We start from the raw sequence: 25,948 nt of genomic DNA on the forward strand, positions 1-25,948 counted from the left end.
CCACGTGGTGCTCATAATACACCAGGCACTGGGGTTGAGGGCTTGACGTGTGTATCTAAATGAATGAGTGAAATTATAGAATCAACTAAGTAGTTATCCATTCTTTCTACAGAAACAGAGAACCTCTATGGCAAGTAGATTTATTCCTTCAATACAGTAGGCAAACTACATGCCAGACACCAAACTGCACATTGAATCTGTAAGCAAGAGAGAAAGCATTGGACTTCAAGTTGCTATGGTGTAAAATTAGGTTAAACTTAAATTACATAGATACACTTTTTGTAAAGACTGCTGCACACTAGGTTGACTATAAACAATTCATATGTACAAAATTTAAATTCAAAAGGTAATGGGTGTATAATATATGTCTCCTTTATTCCCTGTTCTTAACCATCAAGTTATCCTTCCCAAAAGCATTAACTTTCTTGAGTATCCTTTTGTGTATTTTAGTATTTTGTATATTTTCATATAAACAGTGGTGTATTATAATAAATTATGCACCATGCTTTTTTGCTTAGAGATTTTTTCTAATCAGGATATACTGAGCAGTCTCATTATTTTCAATAGCTAACATCTGCATTCATGTATTTGAGTTGGTAACAGATTTTATAAAAAAAAAAACCCTTTTCCTTGTGTTAACAATTCTAAGTCCTTTTCTACTGCTATACAAAACTTTAAGTAACATGTAAATCTGTTTTAAAATTTTCATTTACATGAAAAATAATACAATTGATACATATTTTATCATCAGCAATAAGTAGAAAGAACTGTGCTCTTATAATACAAATATTTTAAGGGCATAATACAGAATCAGTAAATAAAAACAGCTTTTGTCTTATTTTATTCAATTCATTTGAAATAATGATTCACAAATTTAACCTATCTTTAAAAATAGGCAATACTTATTTTAGTATAATCCCATTTATGTACAAAACAAACCCTTTACATATTCACAGTTAAGTGCACAGAAAAAAGCATGAAAGGATATATATTATTAAACATAAACACTGGTAACATTTGGGAGGGTAAAATAAAGGGAAATCATAACTCTATTCCATATATTTCTATAATATTTGAAAATTTCACAATAGACATGTATTTATGGATTACTCAGATAAAAGCAATATTTTTAAAAGGCCTAATGGGGCTTAGTTAAACCATACGTTCTATCCACTGTTTGCATATTAATTAAAGCTTCTATTGTTGCAAGAAGCTCTAAAAGTTTGTTCAATAATTTCTAATTTTCCTAAACTCTTTACCTCACTTGTAGTATAAGTTAGTTCCAGCTCAGCGCATTAGGCAGAAGTATAATTGAAAGTGGTTTTACACTACAGGTATCCCACCGTTGAAGAAATTTGGATGTCTTTAGAACTCCAGCTACACACTATCCAAAACTAAGAAAAAAAAGTCAAATAGATAATATCCTTTATATCCAAACCTGGAAATGAATATATTTGGTACCAAGGGACACTCTGTATTGCTATCTGGGGACCACTTTGCGTTAATGTTGCCTTTAGGTAAGTGGCTCACAGTCCTTGGCTGCCCATCAGAAATCTCTGGAAGTTTAAAAATACACAGATGCTTAGGGACCAACTCTAAAGATTTTGAACCTGTACTGTATTTTTAAAGGAAACGGATATTCTTTAAAATGCTTTTTCCAAAATCTTGATCAGTGATTACATAAAGATATGTTTATAGAATGACATTACCTTGAGAATAATTACAGAATATAGAATCTTATGAAATGCTACATCTAATTCAGAGTAAAGTTAGGATTTTTTTTTTGGGGGGGGTGTTGAAATGATTTTTTTGCTAAAGATATTCAAAAGCACCAAAAACATTGTCAACAATGCTTAAGTTGGTAATAGTCTTTTCCCAGCAGTGGTGTTGTGCAGCAGATAATCTTCCTTTGAAAGTCTAAACACAGTGACAATTTTTAATGCAAAGACTGAAAACAAATATATATAATCCTGATGTTTATTTATCAAATTTCATCAGTGGCGTCATCGACCAGCTTTTAAAATAAGGGCAGTTTCATTATAGTGGCATACCTGGCAAACCATATAAGTATAGAAACCTTTTCCAAGATTTTTAAAAGGGGGCAACACTGCTCAGCATTTGGTACCTGAATATATAATACACCTACTGAATATCTTCCCATACATCATGAAAACTTGGAGGTAATTTGTATAGCCTGAAATGTCTTCATTTTAGAATGTTATGCACAAAAAGGGCCTTATCATCAAGAACAGAAAAGTGGCATTTGCCGTACTCAGACTACAATTTAAAACACAACTGGCTTTATGTTACAGTAAGTAAATTATACTTCAATCTCCAGAGCATGTGGGGCATAAAATCTGATCTAAGTTTTATATGACAAAAATCCCAGTAAATGTTTCTTTTAATAAATGGCTTATCGATATTCTCAGATTCACTCTAATCATCCAAGAAAAAGTAGTTTCCACTCTTCTTTTGTTCTACATCCTAAAAAATAGAGAAGCAACAAAAATCAATACCATTCTCCTATATGTAAGGGTAGGGTAGACTTTCACCTGCAGGATTACTTAGCAGTGTTTGTAAGTGTCTATACACCCTCCTCTGCACTCACTGGCTGCTTCTGGATATGCCCGGTTCCACTGCTTAAAGGCAAGATTACTACCTCTGCTACCCGTCCCTACTGTCTGGACACCTTCCTGCTGCACACCTCACACACAATTCCATTACACAAAATACTTAAACATATAAAATCTTGTTATATAAAATATTGTTTCCAGAAAAACTACTAAATTCCATTTTCATCATTTTAACTTTAAGCTTCTGGTAAAAAGGTTAGTTTTTAGTTAGTTAGTTTCTGTCAGTTTGAGAACTAGTACACAAAAAGTATAAAAATAATTTTTCCCAGCACTGTTTACAGACTGGCCAGTAATGATCCATCTACCTACTTGCCTAGCTGCTTGCTCCCTTATTAAGATTGAGGTATGACAGTCTAGTATGAGTGGATATAGAGAAAATGATAAGTGTACCTGGGGACTGAACTAAGTCTCTACCCAAGAAAACTACAACACACAGTGTTTGTAATGCTTCAGAAGAAATTCTTATGAAAATTAAGCTGTGCATAATAAGTGTTCTAACATTTAGTTCCTCTCTTCTGCTTAATATGCTTTTCAGAACTGAGAAAACTCTTCAAATTTAATTTAAAACTTGCCATTTCATTATCCTGGCCAGAGAGTAAACATTTATAAACAAAATATACAGTGAAGGCTAAAGGCATCCAGATATTATGTTAGATGCTTAAGAATACATGATGTGCACCATGTCTCTGATTTCTAAGAGGTCACATTTTAGTAGCGAAGCTAGAGGAGTACAAGTATGAAAGGACAGGTATGTGTAACATACTTTATCTAAAGCTTCTGAGTATTAAGGATGGTGGCTAGAGGGCCATGCAATGGAAGCAGCGTTTAAAGGGGCACTGCAGGGACACCAGAAACACGGAAATGCTGTTTTAGCATTCATTTTTCTTTTTTTGAGAGATGAAGAAATGACTGCCTTCTAAAAACCACATATTTCACAGACTATATCAAGTGTAGGGTGCAAAATTATTTTACATACTACAAAGAAAAAAAAACCTGCCAATTTAACTGACAAAATGTTTTTTCATTGTTTAGAATTTAATGCTCATTGAAGAAGTCTGTTTAGACTCTTAAAATATGCATTTTAATCATGTGTTGCTCTTCTGCGTGCACAAAAAAAAATGTGTAAGAAATATTAAGGTATTTGTAAAAACTTCTGTTTCAAGTGTAATCCTTCTGAAGACATTAAATGGCAAACTCAACACAAGCAGTACAACAGTGGGTGCAACTCAAACAGACAATGCAGCAATGGCAGCTACATCACAATTGCTGCCTATCAGACTGAAGTATGCCATCAGATACTAAAATGTGAAAAACATGAATCATAGAATTAATGAAATGACATAAGATATTAATGACACAGCCTTCAATTTAAAACATGCTTTTCAATTATTTACACTGAGAAGTTATCCGTGATTTAAGGTAATTTTTCTACATACCTTAATTGAATTGAGTTTGTTTATTCTTGGCCTATAGTTGTTTGGATCTCTTCTGAATGTAATTTCAAGCTGAGACAAAAATTTATTCATGCCAGCCAAAAGGGTTTGAGGACTAGGGGAAAAATAAAGTCTATCAGTTGTGATTGAATTTTACCCCCCCACAGTTTAATTACTTTTTTAGGATGAAGAGTATTACGAATCCCTGTTCCCTTTAATTCCCCAATCATAAGTCATCTGGATAATAGTATAGTCACAGGACATTATAAAGTCTATATTCAGAAATGTCTTTGCTTGGACTATGTAGTTTGTTTGGCTATATTTTTATGCAAAACAAACACAGTTTAAAGTGCTTCTGATCTGGAAAGAAAGTCAGCGAGAAGGTACTGCTTTAGAAAAATGATTTGACTGAAGAATTTCAAATCTAAGATATTTAGGGGAGAAGAGAATTTAACAGGAAAGGTAATATTTATGTTAGAAATTTGGCACAAAGCAATTATGTACAACATAATGGTGTTTAGTAATAACACCTCTTAAAATTTCTATACTTTATTCATCTTTTCTCACCCAAACTAGTTCTTAAATCATGTTAAGTCATATCATACATGTGGAACATTTTAAGCATTTTGTAAATACAAAGGGAGGATCACTATTTGAATAGCTTTATATAGTCTAAGAAATTTCCCTAACTCTCAAAGAAGTTATGTTATTTTCAATAATTGATACATAAATTTTAAACAGAAAAAAAAAAGGAATTCTAAGAAGTTTAGTACTTCTATTCCTTGGATGAATTATTCAAATAGCAAATCCATTCCTCCCTAAACCAGGAAACATTATGTTGGAATCACATGAACTTGCTGTTTTTTACAGGTCAAATGGCTGAATATCAGGAATTTCATACCATTCAACCTAATAAGGTTTCAGCACTAAAAGTAAAAAATTTCTCATAAAAAAATTCTCATAAACTAATGTGAAACTTCTTTATATTACAAGTACTCTCAATCAAGCCAATAAGGAAAAATGAGAGAAAAAAGGGGACGGACGAGGTAAAATCATTCATTTTTAACTCTGCTGTACATTTGACCCACCTCCTAGAGGAATGGAAATAAAAACAAAAATAAACAAATGGGACCTAATGAAACTTCAAAGCTTTTGCACAGCAAAGGAAACCATAAACAAGATGAAAAGACAACGCTCAGAATGGGAGAAAATATTTGCAAATGAAGCAACTGACAAGGATTAATCTCCAAAATATACAAGCAGCTCATGTAGCTCAGTATCAAAAAAACAACCCAATCCAAAAATGGGCAGAAGACCTAAAGAGACGTTTCTTCAAAGAAGACATACAGATGGCCAAGAAACACATGAAAAGATGCTCAACATCACTAATTATCAGAGAAATGCAAATCAAAACCACAATGAGGTATCACCTCACACCAGTCAGAATGGCCATCATCAAAAAATCTGCAAACAATAAATGCTGGAGAGGGTGTGGAGAAAAGGGAACCCTCTTGCACTGTTGGTGGGATTGTGAATTGATGCAGCCACTATACAGAACAGTATAGAGGTTCCTTAAAGACCTAAAAATAGTACTACCATATGACCCAGCAATCCCACTACTGGGCATGTACCCTGAAAAAACCATAATTCAAAAAGATGCATGTAAATATTCCTGCAATGAACACTGTGGTACAACTGCCAGGATATGGAAGCAATCTAAATGTCCACAGACAGATGAATGCATAAAGAAGATGTGGCACATATATATATGACGGAATATTACTCAGCCATAAAAAGGAATGAAACTGAGTTATTTGTAATGAGGTGGATGGACCTAGAGTCTATCATACAGTGAAGTAAGTCACAAAGAGAAAAGCACGTACCGTATGCTAATGCACATATATGGAATCTAAAAAAAAAACGGTACTGATGAACCTAGTGGCAGGGCAGGAATAAAGACACAGACGTAGAGAACGGACTTGAGGACACAGTGGGGGGAAAGGGAAGCTGGGACGAAGTGAGAGAGTAGCACTGACATATATACACTACCAAATGTAAAATGGATGGCCAGTGGGAAGCTGCTGCATAGCACACGGAGATCAGTTCGATGCTTTGAAATGACCTAGAGGGGTGCGATAGGGAGAACGGGAGAGAGGCTCAAGAGGGAGGGGATATGTGGATATATGTATACTTATAGCTGATTCAGTTTGTTGTACAACAGAAACTAACACAACATTGTAAAGCAACTATACCCCAACAGAGATTAAAAAAAAAAAAAGAGCCAGCCAACTTGAAATAAATAAATAAATAAATAAAGTAAGTTTCTAAGTGTTGGAACTTAGTTTAGAAAATAGTTTTACCTGTTTGCAAGTGTGTTCTTAGATGGAACACCATCAAAAACAATGACTCGATCTGCTAGATAGGTGGCCATGATGAAGTCATGTTCCACAACAAAGGCTGTCTTCTTAGCATGGAGTATGAAACTAAAACACAGGATTTTGAAAAGCTTTATATCATCATATTCAAACACTATACTAAGCATTTCTGTCTGCCACTACACATGATCACAGGCAGTACTCTTAGGAGCGGGACATTTACCGTTTGACAACTCGAGCAGCCATCAATCTTTGCTCAGAATCCAAATATGCAGATGGTTCATCAATTAAATAGACATCAGCAGGTTTGCCCAAACAAAGAGCTAAAGCTACTCGCTGCAGTTCACCACCAGATAATGTCTGCACCTATTTGCAAAAGAAGTTCAGTAAACCATGTAGAGACATCCAAAGTTTAAAATAATAAAATGATAAAACAACAAAAATTATTTTAGAGTACCTCTTGATCGATGATGTTTTCAATTTGCAGAGGCTTCATTACATCAGTCACAAATTGTGGATGAGTGTAAGCATCTCTGATCTTTTCATGTAGTAGCTGGCGAACACTTCCCTGTTTTTAATGGAAAAGTATTGAAATTTTATTTCAGTACAGAACTACTCTAATTATGAATCTTGAGAAAGTTAAGCTACACAGCAAAAGTATATCAATTTGCCACTAGCAGATATCGATAGTATTTTGATGCTTATCCATCAGCTATGACATGTTTTGAGATTTTAAAAATTAAAAACCCACCATGTCCAAGTTAAAAAACAAAACAAAACCAAAATCTTAAAATTTGAAAGTAGTAAATGATGAATGTTTCAGGGAAGAAATCATTAGAGACTAGGAATACTTCTAAAGGTTAATATGGGTATCAAGTAATCTTAGGCAATCTGTGAGCTAACACAAAATGCACGATAATGACAGGGATGAATTTAAGATGTCTTTTAACTTGTTATTTCAGAAGAGGGCTGAGTTTGAGAACTTAAAAGCTAAGCTTATAGAAAGCATCAATGATAAAGTTTTCATTGTAAGCCACGCCATCTCAAATATTCCCAACATGAGTGAGTACTGAGGTACTGAGCATAGATACTGTAGTTAATAAGTTCATTACAACACCTGCAGAAATCAAAGGAGGTTAATTTCATAATGTTTTAAGGCTCATCCATATTGTAACATGTATCAGTGTTTTATTTCTTTTTATGGCAGAATAACAGTGGCTCTACCATTTTTCATTCCCACCAGCAATGTATGAGGTTCTAATTTCTCTGCATCCTCAGCAATACTTGTTATTGTCTTTCTGCTTTAAGTCATTCTAGTGGGTGTGATGTGGTATCTCAATGTGGTTTTGATTTGCATTTCCCTAATGACGAATGATGCTGTGCATCTTTTCATGTGTTTATTGGCTATCTGTATATTTTCTTTGGAAAAATGTCTATTCAAATCCTTTGCCCATTTAAAAATTGAGCTGTAAGAGTTCTTTATATATTTTGGATACTAGTACCTTATTAGATATATGATTTGCAAATAATTTCTCCAGTCCTGTGGGTAGCCTTTCATTTTCTTGATGTCATTTGCAGCACCAAAACACATTAAGTTTTTGAAGATTTATTTTGGAAAAAGATGCCAAACAGACTTTAAAAGAGTTTCCTAGTAGTGGAAATGAATAAAGGACTGTAGTAGTCCTAAGATCTTCCTTAGCTACCTTATTACACCTGTACAGAAACTAATTTGGAGAAAATTTTTGATATAGTGTAAGATTAATGCTCTAGGTATATATACATATAAACTCTTCTTCAATAACAAAATAACAGAATAACTCACGGTTGATTTGGGACTGATTTTCTGTGGCTTATAACTGACATTTAAAACTGGTACTTCCCCTGCAAAGTAATGCAAATAAATAAGACACTGAAAATGGCCCAGATCTTTAAAGTTTACTATGTGGAATAGAGTAAAAAGACTCAATATTACAATAGTACCTCCTTCATCAGGTTTAAGTCTCCCAGCAAGCATTCTGATAAATGTCGTTTTACCAGTACCTGGCAACACAACATACAAGAAATTGACTTGAAAGATGCTTCACATTTACAGTAAATCACTAATGTACTACTGGGTTTTAACTGAGAAATTAGTTTTGAACAAATACACTGACACTACTGAATTCTGAAGGTTATATAGAAAAATACTTGAACTGTCATGATTCATCTCTCAAGTATCATTCTAAACTAATTAGGAGGAATATAGACTATTTAAAGCTTATGACGGCCATTTTAACAAACGGTGGGTCTATAAAGTCTTGGGTTAGTTCTTGAAAGACTTATTTAGCTAAAATATCAACGCACACAATTTATTGTTAAGACAGGACAATAATTGTTATGATTGATACCATCATCATAAAGGCCAGTTACATGAAATATTTAACTGCAACCAAGCTCAAAATTCCTGTTAACTAAAAACTGATACATTGCAACAATCTTCATAAAATTTTTTTCTTCTACCGTTTTGTAAGCTGTAAGTACACAATTCAAACCTTTTTCTAAAAATCATGAAAGCAATACCAGATATTTGGCACTCAAATTCATCTCATAACTATATTTATGATGATAATCTATTACACTAAAAAGTGTTGGTAATACAACTATTTACGAAGTTAGATTAGCCTAAATTTAAATTAAGAAAGGTTCCAAGTGGAGGAATGCAAGGAAAACATTTTAAACTAGACTGTTTCAGAACTAACAATTTATCCTTTCCTTCCTAGTCAGTTTCTAAGATGAATAAGTGCTATTCATATCAATTTATACATAGAAAAACCAACTTAGAAAAAATCTTATTCTCACTGAAGGTTATGAAAACAAAATAAGAAATATGAACTCGATTAAATGACAGATTAAATCATACGTTGTCACAAAATGTGAACTACACTGAGAAATGTAGGAATTCAATCCAGCTCCCAGACCTATAACTGAGTCAAAGTTTTTCACAGAGTAATTAACACTCAGTTACTGGATAAACAGAACAAACTTCCGAATATCACAAAATAAGGAAAACTTACCATTTTCCCCCAACATCACCATGATTTCAGAATCTGTAAACTCTCCAGCTACAATTGCTAGCTCAAACTCTCCCATCTTTTTCTTCATTCCGGGATATTTATACATACACATCTTTTTAACTTCTTCTTCATTTGCTGTCTCAGCTACTTTAAAAACAAGTGATGCATCTCTGAATCTCAAGTTTTCTGTTGGAACGTAGCCATCCAAAAAAATGTTTATGCCTGTTGGAAAGTCATTGAAATAAATTAGTAAAGATCACTTAAAGACTAAACTTTTTCCACAAAAAATAAATGATCATATAAAAGCTAAAACCCTAGGCTCTCTTGTGAGCAATCTATGCATAGATTTAAATTTCTGTGGATTTACAGCATGCAGTGTGACAACAGTGTTTCATGTACCTAATGCCAAGTTTAAATAATTCATGCATGCCTATATACACAAAGCATAACTTTTCATTATTACATGATTTTTATAAGATTTTTTCCATCAGATTTTATGTGAAAGCCTATGATGCCATTTATTCTGTATTTTAAAATAAAAAATTGTAATTTTTCTCTACAAATTGACAAGTAGGTAAAATGGAATATTTTCAGATTGACATAAAATAAATTAAAAGTTCAAGCAATAATTTTTTAAAGACGATTTCAGTTACGAATATTCACTTTCATGGGAGACATAACCATATGTTGAACCTATGATTTACTGAATTTGTTTTCAGATTAACTTCGCAGGTTTGAAAGAAATTTATAATAACAAACTAATTTCATTAACCTTTTTTTGGCTTCACTGTACAAACACCATTATCTAAACAGATTTTAATAACTGAAAGTAAACTAACATACTGTACATGAAAATTCCTCCATACTGAAGTTGTTAAGAACCACAATGGCAGGTGCACAGAAATGGAAAAGTGGATTATTTGGGAAACAGTGAAAAGATCTGTTTTTAAAGTGTTTACTATTTATAAGAGAAGGACAGTAGGTGAAGTTTCAGAAGGTCTTGAAAGAAAGTCTAAGGATATTATTCATGTCATCTGCAATTAAGAACCACATCTAGGCCTTTTCAGCCTAGATCACAGGTGTTCAACAAATATTTATTGACAGAATAAATAGATGTTTATTCTGCCCAAATTAGCATTTTTATATCTTAAACTATTTAAAAATTACAATGTGGGGTTAAAAAGATTAAAACCAAAAATTAAATAAAAATATAAACTTGAAGGAACCTTAGTGGCCATTTAGTCCAAGTGCCTAATTCATCAGATAAGAAAATGAAAGCTCAGAGAAGTGACTTTGTGGAAAAAACACTAACAAGTCAGCTTTATACATTAATACTGCAACATCTCTCTTGCCAATTTAAAAATGAGTTCAAGCTAAAATTCCTTTACAGTTCATAAAGAGCTTTTACATATAATGTGTTAATTTCAGTATATTAAAGGAGAGCAGAAAGATTAAGTGCAGTTTGTTACTTGAATTGTTTTAACAGATAGGGTACATTAAAAACCTCACCAGGAACTACTTCTTGGCCTAGGCTTTAGACATGGCATCTATAAATGGAATTATGAAAAGTGATTGCCAGGTACCCATGTCATTATCATCAATGCGATTCTAGAACTACTTTAGGCAGAGTAGGTATTCAATAAATACTTGCTAACTGAGGAGAATAAAACATTAATTGCTTCTGATATCATCTCTTAAGACTACTGGAAAGAAAACTGGGCAATCTCACAAATTTTCCCTTAAAATACCTACCTATCTCAAATGTATAGATAGGGACGTGAGAGCAATTCCTTCCCCACACCTTAAACTATTTATACACTTTTTATAAATTAAAGAAGATACCACCACCTTTCTATGCAGAGTATGATGCAATATAATTTCTTTCTCCAAAAGTTTCTTAGGTAACTCAAAAGCAATCTCTTTGAAGAGACAACTTTAAAAAAAAAAAAGAGCCTGTTCAACCTAGGGAGCTATAAGGCTACATGAATAACTATTCTTGTAGAATATGGTATTTTTTTCAAGATATGGACTAAGTAGTCCTTTTAGGTGTTCTAGATTGCCAGCTTAAGGCATAGCTGGAGAGAAGAAATGTAGAAAAGTAAAAATAGGAATGAGGAAGCAGTGAAGGGGAACAGGAAGGAAATTAAAAGGAAGAAGGTGTATGAGGCAGAGAGTGCACTGATTCTGTTTCAAGAGCCACTTAGTGGTAGGCTAGTTTTTACTTTTGCCTAACTTGCTTAGGGAAGAGACATGGAAAAGAGACCAGAGTCCCTCTTTCCTCAAAGTAGAAGGAATAAGTGAAAATACACTTACTAAGCTATTTTATTAGAATTTTAGTCACTTACTAGACTATAATATACTTAACTATCTTATTAGACTTTTGTATAGTCTTAGTTTCACAAACTTAGGATACAGATTACAGATAAATTTGAAACATGAAAACAAGATGAGCACTAAAAGAATTTTAAGAGTTTTCCTACTGGTATTGGCCCGTCAAAGATAAAGCTGAACATGACAAGTAGTACAGTGATGCTGCAGAGCCCAAAATATAAAAGAAACTTTTAATATAGCAAATAAATAGTGAAATTGATAAGAGCATTTTTACCCACAACAAAAACTTCTACAAAAAAGACACAGGTTATGTTTAACAACTGATGTATATAACCTTATATATGTATATTCTATTGCGAGATTAAATTCCTTAAGGCCAGAGTTTTGGATAAGTAATATGACAGCAACACTTAACTACTTAGCATCAACAGCAATACATTTTCTAAGCATTAGAGTGAAAGAGAATACAGCATTGTGAAAAGTTTTTCAAGTTACCTTCTCTTACACTAAAAGGCATAGTGACAACACCATAAGCACTTGGTACGCCATATAAACAGCAGATGAAGTCAGAGAGATAGTCTAATACACTTAGATCATGCTCCACCACAATGATATATCTGAAAATCAATATAGATTTTTATTTTAAAATGTAATATAATATATATAATTAAAATTATATTTAATTATAATGAAAACTTTTACATAGTTTTAAAAAAAAACTACAGTGTAAATTTCAGGAAGATAGATATATTTTAAAAAAATTAACCGTAAAGACCATATTAAGCATAAGTTATAAAACATTTTCTTTAAGACTCATTATCAACGTTCGTATTTCAAATTGTTTTCCTAAACTAAAAGAAAAAACTTAACATGAAATAGTGTATGAATATATGAAATAAATGTTTTGCTAATAAAAAACATATTTTAAAATAAACTTTACAAAGCAGAAACAATTATAATAGATTTAAATCATACCTATTCTAAACTGTTTATTATGCTCTTCAACTTATGCATTACACCCTTCTACTTGTCCTGTCTCATGCTAGCTGTAGTAAGGAATGCACAGAGAATTCAACAGAATCCTCAACCTAAGAATTTTCACTTTAGTTGTGGAGACAAGGAATAGATATGAAACAATACCAAAAAACACTACGTTAGCAAAATGTTTTTACAGGTAATAAAAATCTAAAATAAAAATCGGTAAGAAAGAAAATAGGTTAGTGTGTGTACTGGAGCACTTTATAAATGGGATGGGCTATGACATGACTTTTCAAGTGGTAAGAAAAAAGTATTGCTAGTATAGAAACTATTAGGCAAATAATAATCATAAAGCTTTTATGCAGCATCTTATTCCTATTCAACTTAGCTCAAGATGTTCAAAAAGCAATGTCCTACAGACACCTAAAATTCTTTTTTTTTTAAAACATCTTTATTGGAGTATAATTGCTTTACAATGATGTGTTAATTTCTGCTTTATATAAAATTCTAATTTAATTTATCAGCTTCCTGTACAAATAAAAACTAACCAGCCATACTTTTAGTGATGGAATCACTACTCCCATTAAAAAACAGACTCAATTTTATTTGCAACCATGTATTGTTTAAATTGTCAAGCATGTCTAATTCATTCTTTTCTTTATCTAGATTCTAATTCAGGCTGTCATTTCTATCAATATTGTTATAGGCTTTTAACAAACCTCATTTTCTTCAGGTCCCCAGATGTGGCTCTCAGTTCCAAATGAAACACATGACATCTTCAGACTTTCTTTTAAGACCTTCCAAAACTTTAGCTACTATAGATCTTCCTCAATTTACAAGGTTACACCCTGATAAACCCTTCATAATTTGAAAATGCATTTAATATGCCTAATCTAACAAACATCATACTTAGCCTAGCCTACCTGAAATGTGCTCAGAACACTTATATTAGCCTACAGTTGGGCAAAATCATGTAACATAAAGCCTATTTTATAATAAAGTGTTGAGTGTCTCATGTAATGTATTGAATACTGTACTGAAAGTGAAAAACAGAATGGTTGTAAGGGTACCAGCTGTTTACCCTCGTGCTCACGTGGCTGACTTGAAGCTGTGGCTTGCTGCCATTGCCCAGCATGGCGTGCATTAGAAGACAATATCATACTGCCTATTGCCAGACCAGGAAAATATCAAAATTTGAAGTACAGTTATTACTGAATGTGTATTGCTTTCACAATATTGTAAAGTCAAAAAATTGGTCAACTGAACCACAGCATCTGTATTTCTTTTATTTCATTTATATATAGGACACACTGAAAAATGGCTCTTCCCTTGTTTCCTGAATAATCTACCCTTCTATCCCTGTGTGTCTAAGGGTGGTCTATCATCTCAATGGTCTAAAATCCTGCCTAAAATCCTCACCTGCTGAAATGCCACATAACCCTTTCATGGTTCACCTCCAATTCTACCTCCAGTAGGAACACCCTTCTTAATATGCAGATAAACTTTTGCCCACTGTTGAACATGGTGAGCATCAATAAAAATGGCAAATCACCCAACTGGGCCAATACTTATCCTGCCTTGGTATCTTTATTGGCAACGTTCCATTATTTGGAATAATTCTCTGCTTTTTTACCATTAAAATCTTCAAGGCCCAGTATAAGGCAGCATAGTTATTATCTAGTGGCTTTTAATGTGCTTTGAAAAGAAGAAAAAAATAAGTCACACCTCCTGCCTTCCCTACTTTCAAATGGAGCTTATGCAGAAGTCCAAAATGTTAAAAAAGATTGAGGGGAGCCACTCTATTTTCTGAGGGTTTGGGAAGAAACAATAATCTGCAGCATGAGAAATCTATGCTATGAAAATTTACACCCTACACTTAATTTTGGGTTATCTGTTGGTTTTTAATCTTCCTCTCGCATTACTGTTCCCCTCTCTAATCCATCCTCTATTTCTTGTTGTTTATCGGAGGATATGATCTTCAAAATCTTTTTATAGCATTAAAGACTGAATGTATGCGTTGATATGTTGTAGAATTTCAGGATGCAGATATACTTCCTGTAACTTTTTATTATCAGTCTATCACTACAAAGAGATTATTTTGACCCTATACCTATAAAAATGAGACCCAGCACATCTGAGAAAATGTCTAACAATCATTTTCTTCGCTTTGTCAATCTAACCTGTTTTGGCATGTTATCCCTTTTACAACTATGGTTACTGCCCTCTCATAATATAGAATGTAGTGATTTGGCTGAATATTGAAATACATGTCACCTGGTTGTAAATTATTATCCTTTTAGCTTTTTTATTATGGTTAAAGCATTATATAGTATTAAAAAAATATGTGTAAATGTAGATAATATCTATGATATTCATTTCAGTAAAACAAAGGAATATAAAAATGTTTTATAAAAAGGTATTAGGGTTGAGGGGCTTCCCTGGTGGCGCAGTGGCTGAGAGTCCGCCTGCCCATACAGGGGACACGGGTTCGTGCCTCCGGTCTGGGAGGATCCCACATGCCGCGGAGCAGCTAGGCCCGTGAGCCATGGCCGCTGAGCCTGCGCGTCCGGAGCCCGTGCTCCGCAACGGGAGAGGCCACAACAGTGGGAGGCCCGCGTACCGCAAAAAAAAAAAAAAAAAAGGTATTAGGGTTGAGAACTACTGACTTGACTGCTTGTGTATTCTTTAATTTACCTTATCCTGAAGTCCCCGAATATTGGGACATTTTATACTCTTACTTCCCCCAAAGAGGCTATCATTAATGCCCTGGTCTATATATGAAGTGAAAATTATGGCTACGGTTTGGCTCAACTAAGACTCTCTCTTTACCACTGATATTCCAAGTTTTACTTCAAGGTACGTACATGGATCATTTGCTCCTTGAATCTATGGAGTCAAGTTTTCCAATTCTGGAAAATACCCAGCCATGACCTTTTCATAGCTTTATTTTTCAGACTCCTATTAAGATATATGTAAATCATCTTCTCATTCTATTCTCTCTTATCCCATTCTCCATGTCTCTGAATCTCCCTTCTGTATTTCAATCTCATTCTCTCTCTGCTGTATTCTGGTAGCTTGCTCAGACCAACTTTTCAAGTTTCTCACACTCTTTTCTGTTGTACCTAACCTGTCTAATGTGTCCAGTGAGTTTTCAATGTCATGACTATACTTTTAATTTCTAGATTTGTTTGGGTTTTTTAAACATTCACTTGTTGCTTTTTTGTAGTAGCATATTCTTAGAGTTTTAAATCTTCATGTTTTAAATTATTTTAAATATTATTTTACAGTCTCTTTGAGAATATCACTCGAAGTTCCTGAAAGTCTAAATCCTGCTGTTTGTTGTGTCTACTGACTCATTTGTAGACAGTTTCCTCCTATCATTTATAACCCTGGGCTTAAAGCTCTTGAGTCTTTACCTGTAGAAATCCTGTGTGACCAGGGTTGAGGGCATATGCTTCCAGAGTGGTTTTATATGTTTCATCTAGGTACCATAGAACTAAAGATTCTAGGGCCCTCTTGTTATGTTACTTTAACATGGATGGTTCTTAAGACTTCCCTGATCACATAAATTTCAATTCCATATCCATGTGAGCTGCCAGTCCCTAAAGAGATCTGAAGGGGAGCCAGCCCTCCATTTCCAAGGATCTCAGTGAGTGACAGGTATATGTTTCCTTGACATCCTCCTGTGTTTGCTCTTTTGCTGAGAAAGCAGTCGTTTGAGAGTCCCGGCATTTTGTGTGATAATTCAATACAAGGCCTTGCTTCTTGCCCCCAAGTGGCTGTTAAAGCTCAAGACTTACTACAGAGACAAGCAACGTCCCCTCAAGAAAGCCATCCTTGTTTTTCCCCTATAATTTACAGTTCTCTCTTTGGTTTTTTGATCCCTAGGGATTTCTCTTGCTCTCTTGTAAGATCAGCTATGAATTAAATCAGCTACTAAAGAGAGGAACAGAAAAAAGCCCTGGGTTCTTGCCATATCATAAACTTGAAACCTAGAAATAACTAGCTTTTCTGACCTTAAAACATCTTCATCTGCAAAATGGGAATACCACCTAAAGATTCTTACTTACAAGATTACTGAGGCGCAAATGAGATAATGGATATAAAAACTCTGCAAACTACAAAAGCACCCTATAAATACAGAATGTTGTGATTACTTAACAGAAGTTTTTAAGAACTCCCTTGTGCTCAGTAAGACCTGGGTAACCCGAATTACTCTGTTCTAAAACTGTGTGTATGAATGACATATCCATTTGAGGATCTGGTAAAAGTTAAGGATCTGCTTCCCAGAAATCCACACGTATATGCCAAAATTTGCATATCACTACAGAGTATTCTTAGGCTCCCTGGAAACAGGTATGGTAGTAAATGGATCTTGCATTAAGAATCTCTTTTCTAGACAGAGGAAGGTAAGTTCAAGCGATAGCTCCAAAAACCAAGATGGAAAACACGCACATGTATGTGACATGGATGGTCCCAGTGTTTAAACTTTAGACATCTGTGAAACTCCTCAAACAAAACAGCACAGGCATATACCAAATCTGTACTTACCTATCTGGATTTATGAGAGATCGTATAGTAATAGCAGCCTTTAAACGCTGCTTGACATCTAGGTAACTAGAAGGTTCATCAAACATGAAACTATGAAAAAGAAAAGCAAACATAATAATTTGAAAGGCAAGTAAGATAAAATTCTATCTTGAATGTTATTTTAAAGCACTGAGATATGGTTTCTGATCTAACAACAACAAAAATCCCCTTATAATAATAAGGAGCCCACCCCGTAATGGTAAACATTTCTGTATTCTGTTCCTAAGTAGAAGGAAGAAAATAAAGTACGAAAGGCAGGACTGCATATCAAGTCTGGGGAGAGACTCCTAGATTAGTCTAACTTACAAACTGTTATCTCCTCATGAAAAATATTCTGATATATTCCGAAGTAATTCAGAGGGCTCTCTTAATTGGCTAAAGTCGGTTGCACTAAAGCAAACAGAGTTTTTGGAAAAGAGGGCTCTGCCCAGAATGACAGAATACTTTATGGAGAAAAACTAGCCTGCATTGGATGCCAGAGTAGAAGTATGGAAAAAGATGAGAGCAAAAAATATCTGGGAGAAGAGAGGCATTACAAGGTAGAAAGGAAACCCGCCTTTTTCACTTCTTTCTTCTCTCTCACATGGCAAGCCACCCTGATTTAGGATAACCTAAAAGACCTGATTTTCCACTTGAGCTATGGAAAACCTTGCTGGCCTGGTAGGAGAGCTTCATCTTAAAAAAATGTCCTTCTTAATGTATAAAGAGAGTTTACAAAATAAACAGCTGACTTCAGATTAAAGAGCTCTAGAACCCGTAAGTTGTAAGGTACTTACCTAAACGAATTTTTTACCCCTGATGGAATAACAGGGAAATGGGCAATGGATGCACAACTGCTTCAACATCTGACCTCAAAGTTAGAACATTAGATACTCTTTCTATTAATTTCTCTCAAACCACTGCTCTATTAGCAGCATTATAAATAAAAACTCTAAAGTAAGGATAAGATTTACAAAAAGTATAAAGTAACCTACATATCAGCTTTCTGTATACAAACGACAGCACAGGCAAATCTCTGCAACTCTCCTCCTGAAAGATCTTCAACATTGCGTTCTTTTAGATGGGTTAAATCTACAAAGAACATAGAGGCATTGTGTTCAATGTTATTTTATTTTACCTCTTCAAGGTAAAATGTATATTGCAAATCATTCTGCATTTGAATATTTCTGTTGAAAATACGACAACTACTAGAGATTTTTCCATGTATTTCAGTAATCCATATAAAGATACCTATCTTTATGAGTTAAGTTCAGGGCCTATTAAAACACATACATAAAATAAAGACTTACCGAGCTGCTGACATACAATTGCTTGTGTCTTTGTTTCATCTTTTCGGTCCAAAATACAACCCACTGTCCCCTGCCATAATATATCAGAAATACTATTATTTTCCTTCAATACTAAAATTCCTTCACTATTAAAAAGAGTCACAAAATAAAACAAGTTTACTTTGATTTATCTTTTATATGTCCACCAATATTTGTAATACCCACTAAATTTCTCCTAAAAAGCAACTGACCTTTGCAGCCTTGGGAATCTGGTCCACATACTGAGGTTTGATAATGGCTTTTAGGTCATCTTCAAGAATCTTGGTAAAGTAATTTTGCAATTCAGATCCACGGAAGTAAGTCAAAATTTCTTGCCAATCAGGTGGGTCCTAGAAATATATGTATAATTTTCTGAATTTAATAATACAATTGCAAACAGGATGAATGTTATACAAAATAGAACACATATCCAAACAGAATACCTCTGCTTCTAAGATAATATTAGAGGTGGATTTAATTTCAAATCAAGAAAACACCAACTCATAACAGTTTATGAAAGCTGAGAATTATCAGTTAAGCAGCACTAACAGATTTTACCTAAAAAGGAGTTTCATTTATAGTTTCTCAGCATTAATTCCACAAATAATCTTGAAAATAAGAACATTAAAAAATAAAATCACACATACTCTCTCCTTCATAGCCTTATAAAACTGAACTAAGATATTCATTTTTATAAGGTGGTAATACATACATCATATTTTCCAAGGTTTGGCTTTTGCTTTCCTGCTAAAATTTTTAAAGCAGTTGACTTTCCAATACCATTAGTTCCAACTAATCCTAAAACTTCACCCGGACGAGGAATAGGCAACCTGTCGTAAGTGTACAAAAATAATAAGACAACTCAGACTTATGTAGAAAAAGCGACGTAATACCAGAATGATGTATTTTAATGCGCTTGCACTCCACACACATTCATTAATAAGACAAAAGAGATATATGCCAGATATTATTGGCTATTAGGAAAAAACAGCAGCCAAGATTAACTTAAACTGTTGTTAGAAATGAATCCATGACTAATATTACTCCAAATTTTATTTATTCAACTTTCACTCAAAGTCTATTCTAAAGTAACAACTTTTCTTTCCATATAAGGCTCAGTTTTAATGTATAATAAAATGCTTTGGTAGAAAATTGCACAGCAGGTGCAACCTCACACTGTCTCTTTTTTTTGGCCTGCCATTTACTTACACGGAGAGAAGTGCCACATCAACCAGAAATATTCCACTTCATTCTCCCTGCTGCAGTAGGCCCCTTAAAGCTGGCAGGTTGAGAAATACCTTTTTATTAGTTAAATCTAGACTCCTAGATTCAAAATATTAGTGTTCAGCAGATTAAAAACCTCAAAGAACGCGTCATTAACAATATATGTCAAAGTCCAGAGTAATATTCTCTGTAGGTTATGAGATTAATAGATAAATAAAATCAAGATGAGTTCCCTTAAAAGTATTTTGGGGATAAGGATATTATTAACAACAGTGATTCTCACCCCCAATTGTATATTAGAATCACTGGGAGCCTTTTCAACTTACTAAGGTCCAGACTGTACATCCAGAGATAAGATGTAATTCAACTGGGCTGAAACTACCTGGGCATTAGTAGTTTTAAAAAGACCCTCAGGTAATTTTAATGTTAGCTAGAATGAACCACTGACATATACAATGATTCTGCATGATGTTATAATACTATATTTTGCTTTAGTGGATGTAAAAGTTAATACCACTTTTTTTCCAGTTTTGTTATTTCTCTGAAAATTCCAAATGGATTTACTCTTGACTGAAGTAAAGAAGAATGTTGACTTGGAAATATACCTGTGAAGCTTGAAGGCGTTGGCACAATATCGATGTGTTGTTTCTTTTTCCAAGTTGCTTGGTAAATTGACAATTGATAAGGCGCCAAAGGGGCACTTCTGTTATTTAAAGTAAAGAATTAGTTTTCTGTTAATTTTTAGAAATATAGGCATGACTAAAATGAACAGATGAAGAAATTTTTATACTTTATCTTCCAAAAGTGGGAGTTTCACACAGACGTAAAGTATTGTTTCATTTCCTATCCTTTGCTTAAAAAAGTTAAGTTCCTTGAAGGCAAGAATCATATCTAATAATTCTGTATTCCCCCTAGTGACTGGTATAATCCTGGACATTTAATGTGTTTAATACTTACTGAAAAACCTTATAGAACTGGAGGCTTTTGTATGAGAAGGTTAAGAGCAAGATAAAACACAGTTATTGAGCATACAGTTCCATATTCAGTCAATGAGAAATGCCTTCCCTTTATCTCCTTCTTCCTGTCTCCGTATGCTTCATTTTCTACCTTGTGAAGTCCTTTAAGGTCATGGATTGTACCTTTCTTGGTCTATTTATGTCCCAACAACAGCTAGCATAGTATTTGCACAGAGCAAGGACTAGCGTCTTTCCATTGTGATTTGTAACCATCCCATACGAAAAAGATACTTCATGTTCCAATTCAGAAAATTCAATTAAAAAAAAAAACAACCTCATTGAAAAACTTATTCAAATAATAAGTGACTATCAATCAGATAAATGCCCAAGGAACAAGAATGGCAAGAATTGGAAGGTGATTTAAGAGTGGTAACATGGCTAGAAAAATTTCTCAGAAGTACAGACAACTATAGAGGTACAACCAAAGAGTATAACCTCAGATTAGAAATCTGTTTGGCAGAACTGTTCAATGAGCTCAGGGGACTAATTCAAGTCTCTGTATATATAGATTTCAGGGAGTTCCCATTTCCTAAGTTACAAGAACATAGAGGTTTAAAAAACAAAACTCGTTTGTTTTTTTATTTATTTATTTATTTATTTATTTATTTTTTGTGGTACGCGGGCCTCTCACTGTTGTGGCCTCTCCCGTTGCGGAGCACAGGCTCCGGATGCGCAGGCTCAGCAGCCATGGCTCACGGGCCCAGCCGCTCCGCGGCATATGGGATCCTCCCAGACCGGGGCACGAACCCGTATCCCCTGCATCGGCAGGCGGACTCTCAACCACTGCGCCACCAGGGAGGCCCATCGTTTGTTTTCTAGCAAAATAATCACCAACCTTTAACAAAAATTATTAATTCTTTACACGAGATTTTTTTTGCAAATGGAATTACCTCCATTTACAAAATCCTCTATTACTCCATCAATGTACATAAAATGCTTACAGGCTGCAAGTAATTTAAACTTCTCATAATCTACAAAGAAAAAAATAGCCACATTGCTCATATATGTGGTGTATTACAAGTATCTTGTGTTCAGGGGGTATACACAACCCGCCCCTCCCCCAAACAATTCATCACATCAGTTTCTTTCCAGCCACTGAAGTGCATACCCCAAATTCTGGAATCTCATTTTTCTATAGCAGTGAGGAAAGAAAATAAAATCGAATATATTGTTCAAAATAAGATTTCCACCACCCAAAACACTGGCAGGCAAATAATAAAAGATTAGTAAGTATTTGCTGGAAGAAATATCTCCTGTTTATATTTTCAAAACAAGAAAAAACGCTTTCAGGTACCAAGCTTGGTACTTTTGGATACTTAACGGAGGATTCAGAAACCAATGTAGGGAGGGAGGGAGACGCAGGAGGGAGGGGATGTGGGAACAGATGTATATGTATGACTGATTCACTTTGTTGTAAAGCAGAGACTAATAAAAAAAAAAAAAGAAAAAAAAAAAGAAACAGATCCAACATGGACTCAGATTTTGTTCTTCCCTGTTACAGTAACTCCTTAGGTGATAACATTCCTTCCTTAATCTTATAAGGGATCACAATGATCACTACTCACCTTTTTGGACTATGTAAACTGTCAATATATTACTTTGACGTATAGCCCTTTGATGTATATCATTTGTCTCAAAAACTTATATGACTGTGCTTTGACCTCTAACAGGTGGAACAGTCCTCAGAGCTTTCTGAAAGACTGTATCCTGGGTTATAGTCCTCAGGTTGGCTCAAATAAAACTATTTCTTTCTTAAAAAAAAAAAAAAAGAAAGAAAGAAAGAAACCAATGTAAAATACACGAACCTTATTAGAAAAAATAACAGGTGGTATCCATATTTTGGGAAATCTCCTTTCTAAAATATATTATCTGTAAATAAAAATAACTAATTTAAGAACTTTATACACTGGCTCCTAAGTATCTTTTATGAACTAAAGTTGGAAATCCACCATTCTTTAGTAAAATGCCCTATTCAAACCATTCAATATAACAAAAACTAAGGTATTTTGAAAAATTACACTATTGGGATAAAAATTACACTATTACTCAAAAACTTATATGACTGTGCTTTGACCTCTAACAGGTGGACCAGTCCTCAGAGCTTTCTGAAAGACTGTATCCTGGGTTATAGCCCTCAGGCTGGCTCAAATAAAACTATTTCTTTCTTAAAAAAAAAAAAGAAAGAAAAAAAAGAAACCAATGTAAAATACACAAACCTTATTAGAAAAAATAACAGGTGGTATCCATATTTTGGGAAATCTCCTTTCTAAAATATATTATCTGTAAATAAAAATAACTAATTTGAGAACTTTATACATTGGCTCCTAAGTATCTTTTATGAACTAAAGTTGGAAATCCACCATTCTTTAGTAAAATGCCCTATTCAAACCATTCAATATAACAAAAACTGAGGTATTTTGAAAAATTACACTATTGGGATAAATCCAACAATAGAAGAATGTATAACACAGCAAAAGCAGTACTTAAGGATTAGTTTAAATTAAAAAAACTTTTGGCTGTGTCCATTTTTATTTAAAAGTCTGAATTTAAAATTAAACACAGGGACTTCCCTGGTGGTACAGTGGTTAAGACTCTGCGCTCCCAAGGCAGGAGGCCCAGGTTTGTTCCCTGGCCAGGGAACCGGACCCCACATGCATGCCGCAACTAAGAGTTTGCATGCCACAACTAAGGAGCCCTCGAGCCACAGCTGAGGAGCCCTCGAGCCGCAACTAAGACCCGGCACAGCCAAATAAATAAATGAAAAAAATAAAATTAAACACAGACTTGAAAAAAATGTATGTAATATAACTCACATTTTTTGTATTTATATTTCAAAAAAGTTCTGGTAAAGACTTGGAGAATGTCCTTCTCATAAAAGGGTGAAAAAAAATTAATTTTGGTTGGAAATGGCTTTACGAAGTTGCATACAGCAAAAATAACTTTTATTTTATTATTATTTTTTAAGGGTAACTGTTAAGTGGGGTGGTTAATTAATTGAAAAAGCAACAATAATATTGATATAAGAACACTATTTTTCTGAATTTGTATTCTTTATTCAATGTTTTATATTTGGCTCTTTAAAAATAGTTATAATGTATTTAGAATTTTTGGATTTCATTTTTAGGTTACAAATTTGATCCAATAAATAAAATATCACTTACTTTAATACAAATACCACAACCAATACAAAGAGTTTCAGAAATCCATGCTATTTTGCTCTGGGGGACAACCTCTATGCATAATTTTCCTGGCAAAGGAAAAGATAGAATTAAGTCATTTCTCTTGATGTTCTAATTTTCTGAACACTGTTATTTCGGCAATTCTGGTTCCAAATTTCCATATAGAATCAAGTTTTCAAAAACAAAGGCCACAGAAAGAAATATAAATCAGTGCTTTGGGTAGATTACTGAACTTAATTACTTATATGAATACTCTTGTCAGGCAAGGCAGAGATGACTCTAATATGCTTATTTGTTTAATCTACTGTGGGAAGAAAATATGCTAATAAAAATACGGCAGATCCTAAAACAGCTTTACTTTTAAGCTGACTGACTGAATATATAATCCATAAAATATGCCTTGAAAATGGTAATGTACACCAGATAAGGGAATGAAATACGTTAGCTAAATCAGGGAAGCTCCCCAAAGGTATGTGGACATCTAATACACAAACAAAATTAAACCTGGCATTAGGGATATTAATAATGGAATTTCTGAATAGCACGGTAGATTGTAACACATGACATCTAAATTTCCTTTTAAGATTTAGTAAGCTTATACATCACTAGTATATTTAAAGTAAACATTATTTAGTTTAGCCCTTAAAGACTACCAACAATTCATCAATTCTGAATGGTCGTAAATTTATTTAATCTTGAAAATATAGCAAAACCTCATGAATAGTCATTCATATTAAGCTTTTTTTTTTTTTTTTAAGGAGAATACTATCAAATACCAATACAAACATCTTGGCAGTCCTTTCTTCATGACTTAAAGTAACCATAGGATTTTGTAGGACAGTAAGACTCTCAGTAATTTGAACTCTGGTTTGATTTTGCATTCAATGAACTTAAACAGGATCATTTAGTCACAAAGCATTAAAAGAAATTTAGAACAAAATCTGGTCTTATTTTTACATTTTAAAGAAACCAACGGGGGAGAAAAGTATATACTAAAGCCTGGAGAACCATGAAGACAGTGTATTCCTTTTAAAACCTTCTCTTATCCTTAAATGATCCACAGAACAGCTTACCCATTCGAACCACAGGGCAACTCTTTTTGCACTCCTGCCGACACTTCTTAGGTTTACATTTGTCATGGTTGACAATAGCAATTCTTGTTAATTTATCCGCCATAATTCTAAGGAAGTAAGAATATCCAGTTCCTCTATTAAAGAAAAATTAACAAAATTATGTCATAGTCAATGCAATTAGTTAAGAGAAATAAGTCACAGGCATAAAAAGTTAGACAGGAGGAAATAAGTTATCACTATATTCAGATATTAATACCTGGAACTAGTTAAAGAAAAACTAGTAAAAGCAATAAAATAATTTGGTAAGGTTGGAAAAACAAAATTTTATATATATTCCATTCATCAGATTTATATAAAGAAGGAAAAAATACCACTTTCAACAGTCAGAAAAAAAAAAAGATCTAGGGATCAACTTAACAAGATATATATACACATGTGTGGAAACTTTCAAAATACCACTGAAAGACACAAAAGACCTGAACAAGTAGAATGACATGCCGTCTCAGTTTTCACAATAAAGAATAGTCAATATCAGAGATTTCAACCTTCCCTGAATTTATATATTTAATCCAATCTCAAGGAGAAAAAAAAAAAAACTGAATCAGACAAATCAAATCTAAAGCTCCTATACAAAAAGAAAAGTAGTAATAGCCAGGAAAATGGAAAAGAGCAAGGGGGAAGAGGGAACCTACACTTGACATATGAAAAAAATGATATAAGGCCTCAGAAATTGATGCTGATACCAGTGTATGAACA

At 33.8% G+C, this 25,948-nt stretch overlaps 1 protein-coding gene across 1 annotated transcript; it reads right to left on the minus strand.

Moving 5' to 3' along the window:
• Nucleotides 1-1,989: 1,989 nt before the first annotated feature.
• On the minus strand, nucleotides 1,990-25,313 carry ABCE1 (ATP binding cassette subfamily E member 1). The gene is made up of 17 exons (XM_079706544.1): nucleotides 25,193-25,313; nucleotides 24,102-24,187; nucleotides 20,530-20,627; nucleotides 19,413-19,530; nucleotides 18,913-19,050; nucleotides 18,683-18,752; nucleotides 18,368-18,464; nucleotides 17,355-17,444; nucleotides 12,321-12,442; nucleotides 9,495-9,716; nucleotides 8,422-8,481; nucleotides 8,264-8,322; nucleotides 6,899-7,009; nucleotides 6,665-6,807; nucleotides 6,427-6,549; nucleotides 4,070-4,181; nucleotides 1,990-2,484 (listed from the first exon to the last, which is right to left on the minus strand). Exons 1-17 carry the CDS (start codon nucleotides 25,293-25,295, stop codon nucleotides 2,437-2,439), a joined length of 1,800 nt encoding a protein of 599 aa, XP_079562670.1. The 5' UTR covers nucleotides 25,296-25,313; the 3' UTR covers nucleotides 1,990-2,436.
• Nucleotides 25,314-25,948: the final 635 nt, after the last annotated feature.

Source organism: Hyperoodon ampullatus, assembly GCF_949752795.1.
Source record: "Hyperoodon ampullatus genome assembly, chromosome: 1".
Taxonomy (NCBI): domain Eukaryota; kingdom Metazoa; phylum Chordata; class Mammalia; order Artiodactyla; family Ziphiidae; genus Hyperoodon; species Hyperoodon ampullatus.